The sequence below is a fragment of the Carex rostrata genome, chromosome 20 (genome assembly GCF_964058835.1).
Source record: "Carex rostrata chromosome 20, lpCarRost1.2, whole genome shotgun sequence".
Classification (NCBI taxonomy): domain Eukaryota; kingdom Viridiplantae; phylum Streptophyta; class Magnoliopsida; order Poales; family Cyperaceae; genus Carex; species Carex rostrata.
Genome location: NC_135937.1, coordinates 5,365,617 through 5,368,316, shown reverse-complemented (window position 1 = coordinate 5,368,316; position 2,700 = coordinate 5,365,617). Strand labels below are relative to the sequence as shown.

The window sequence follows — 2,700 nt, the reverse complement described above, 5'->3', positions numbered from 1 at the left end:
TAATGTTGTAATTCCTAAATGATTGATAATTAAAGAGAATCAAACAATTTTGTGCTGCATCACATTTCATAAACAATTTATCTACATTATGATAAATACAACTATTATTGTAATATTACTTTAGTGTTTTTACTTTGATAATTTGTGTCACCATTAGTCACGTGTTAAATGAGCTAGGTGTTAGTAAAATTTATTCTTTTCTAGTAACTTATTATTTGGTGTAGTAGTAAACATTAGTTTTGTTTGAGTAATAACAAAATTTCAGATGTACTGTTTTACATGGTAAGTACAAAAAGTAAGAATTGCAGCGGATCCAGTGTGTTTTATTGCTTGCGTGTCTTCTCATTATTAAGCACTGTCGAGAGTTGGGTTTCTAGAGAAAGAAAGAGAATTTCCTCAAAAAAAAAAGAGAAAGAGAGAGAGAGAAGAACGAAGAGAGACGAAACGAAAGAGCTTTGACAAAGCTTTCCATCTTATAAATACTCCTTCCTACTCTATTCTAGGGTTTGTGTTTTTTCCTCACAGATTGTAATGGCAGAGGTTTGTTGTGAAGTTGCTACCGGAACGGACGGTACCGCCACAAAATCGATCGCCCAGCCAAAATCCCGCTCTGTCAGGCGCCGGCGGGATGAGATCCGGCAACTGAGGTCGGACTCCTCCGACCCACCTGAGGCCTTAGACAGGAAACGCGCTCGATTGGACGCATCAAGTTTACAAAGCGATGAATCTGTCCCCTTGGATCGGCCTCCGAGGCACGGGATGAGCTCAGTCTGTGGTAGGAGGAGAGACATGGAGGATGCAGTTTCCGTGCACCCCAATTTTGTGGAAATAGGTAGCGCTTACCATTTTTATGGAGTGTTCGACGGTCATGGCTGTTGCCACGTGGCTAATTCCTGTAAAGATCGGATGCATGAGATTGTGTCCGAGGAGATGAAGACAATAGAAGCTGAAGAGGGGGAGGGAGAGAATTGGTGGAAGGGAACAATGGAGAGGAGCTTTTTGAAAATGGATGCTGAGGTGTCAGAAGGGGAGACGAAGCCCATTGGCCCCGATTGCCCATGTGTGCTACGTACACACAAGTCGGATCACGTGGGGTCCACGGCGGTGGTTTCGGTTGTGGGGCCGACACATATAGTTGTTGCAAATTGCGGGGATTCACGTGCGGTGTTGTGCCGGGATGGCACGACAGTTGCTCTTTCTTCTGATCATAAAGTAAGCTGCCTAATTAATTTCCAAATTTTTTCCTCAAGAGCTTAAAAAATAGTTTGTAAACTCAATTCTTAATTTCCTTTGGCGTCTCTCTGAATCGACCTTTTTAATCAAATTATTTTGTATTTTGACAGCCGGATCGAGCAGACGAGCTAAAGCGGATAGAAGATGCGGGTGGGCGGGTCATATATTGGGATGGTGCCCGTGTTCTTGGGATGCTTGCCATGTCGCGTGCAATTGGTCAGTCCAATCTCCTCTTTGTAGTGTTTTTTGCTTGATTTGGATTAATTTGGCGGTGGAAACTTTCAATTTTATGGAACCAATAGCACTTTTATCTTCCTAAAGAGGAAACATTGGGGGACCAATTTTAAATTTCAAGGAACCAATACTAATTTTACTCAAATTTATCTTGATGAAATCTCAGGGATAAATCTGTCATTTTGGGGAAATTTTAGAGTTTAATAATACTAATTTAAGTTTAGATGGTATGTTCGGATCTGTTTCAAAATGGTATATAATCTAATTTGATTAAATTTTAATTAAACAGGTGACAACTATCTGAAGCCATACGTTATCCCAGAGCCAGAGGTGACAGTATCAGAGAGAAGCAAATCAGACGAGTTTCTAATACTGGCAAGTGATGGGTTGTGGGATGTGCTGAGCAATGAGAAGGCATGTCAGATTGTGCGTACATGTTTTTTGCGGCCGAGGAATGGTAAGGTTAGAAGAAGAGATGGAATGGAAGAAGGGCAACAAGAGAAAGCAAAGGTCGAACCTGGATCCAGGAAGGCATGTCTCGATGCGGCCATGCTGCTAACAAAGGTTGCCATCTCAAAGCAAAGTGCTGATAATATTAGTGTAGTTGTGGTTGATCTAAGGGCTAGAAAATTGTAATAGTGGTTGAAGAAGAGATGCAACATTCTCTCTTTCGTCTCTTTTAACTTTTTTTTTTTCAATTTGTGAAATCTCTTGTGGAAGTTTTTACAGAGTAGTTTAGAAATATGAACCAAGGTTGGTTCTGAATTTCCAATGGAAATCAGGTTGATAAATATAAAGTCTTTTGCCTTGTTCTTATTTTTCCTGTCAATTATCTTTTCATCTTCATCGACCTTATATGGAAAACTTGGTGTCCTGCAGTCCTATGAAATCGATTGCATGTGTTCCTTCCCGAAATTTTTATTCATGCCCTCGGAATAAAAAGTTCCCAAGTTGTCCTCGATTTTCCAAAGTTCGAAAAATGTCTTGGGAGGATACGAATCTGCTGCTATTCTACAAACCGCCAAGTGAGAATATGAATAAAAATTTCGGTGTCCTTTTGAGTTCAAAAAATATTTTGGCGAGTTTAATTTTAAAATTTGGTAGAATGATTTGGTATTCAATTCAAATCGAACTAATTTAAATACAATTTTTTTTTAATTTGTTTAGTAAAAAGTAATTTAAAAGAAATAAAAGTAATTGTATTAAAATTAATTTATAAATTTTATTGACAGC

At 38.9% G+C, this 2,700-nt stretch overlaps 1 protein-coding gene across 1 annotated transcript; it reads left to right on the top strand.

Annotated features, from left to right (window-relative positions):
- Positions 1–405: 405 nt before the first annotated feature.
- Positions 406–2,281, top strand: LOC144572378 (putative protein phosphatase 2C 30). Its single transcript, XM_078321932.1, has 3 exons — positions 406–1,212; positions 1,344–1,449; positions 1,757–2,281. Exons 1-3 carry the CDS (start codon positions 532–534, stop codon positions 2,101–2,103), a joined length of 1,134 nt encoding a protein of 377 aa, XP_078178058.1. The 5' UTR covers positions 406–531; the 3' UTR covers positions 2,104–2,281.
- Positions 2,282–2,700: the final 419 nt, after the last annotated feature.

What these genes read in the sequence shown, in the direction of transcription:
- LOC144572378 (XM_078321932.1), top strand. Translation starts at nt 532, where the DNA reads ATGGCAGAGGTTTGTTGTGAAGTTGCTACCGGAACGGACGGTACCGCC. An exon ending in CTCTTTCTTCTGATCATAAA is followed by an intron (nt 1,213 to 1,343) that starts GTAAGCTGCCTA and finishes GTATTTTGACAG; the next exon opens with CCGGATCGAGCAGACGAGCT. An exon ending in TGCCATGTCGCGTGCAATTG is followed by an intron (nt 1,450 to 1,756) that starts GTCAGTCCAATC and finishes TTAATTAAACAG; the next exon opens with GTGACAACTATCTGAAGCCA.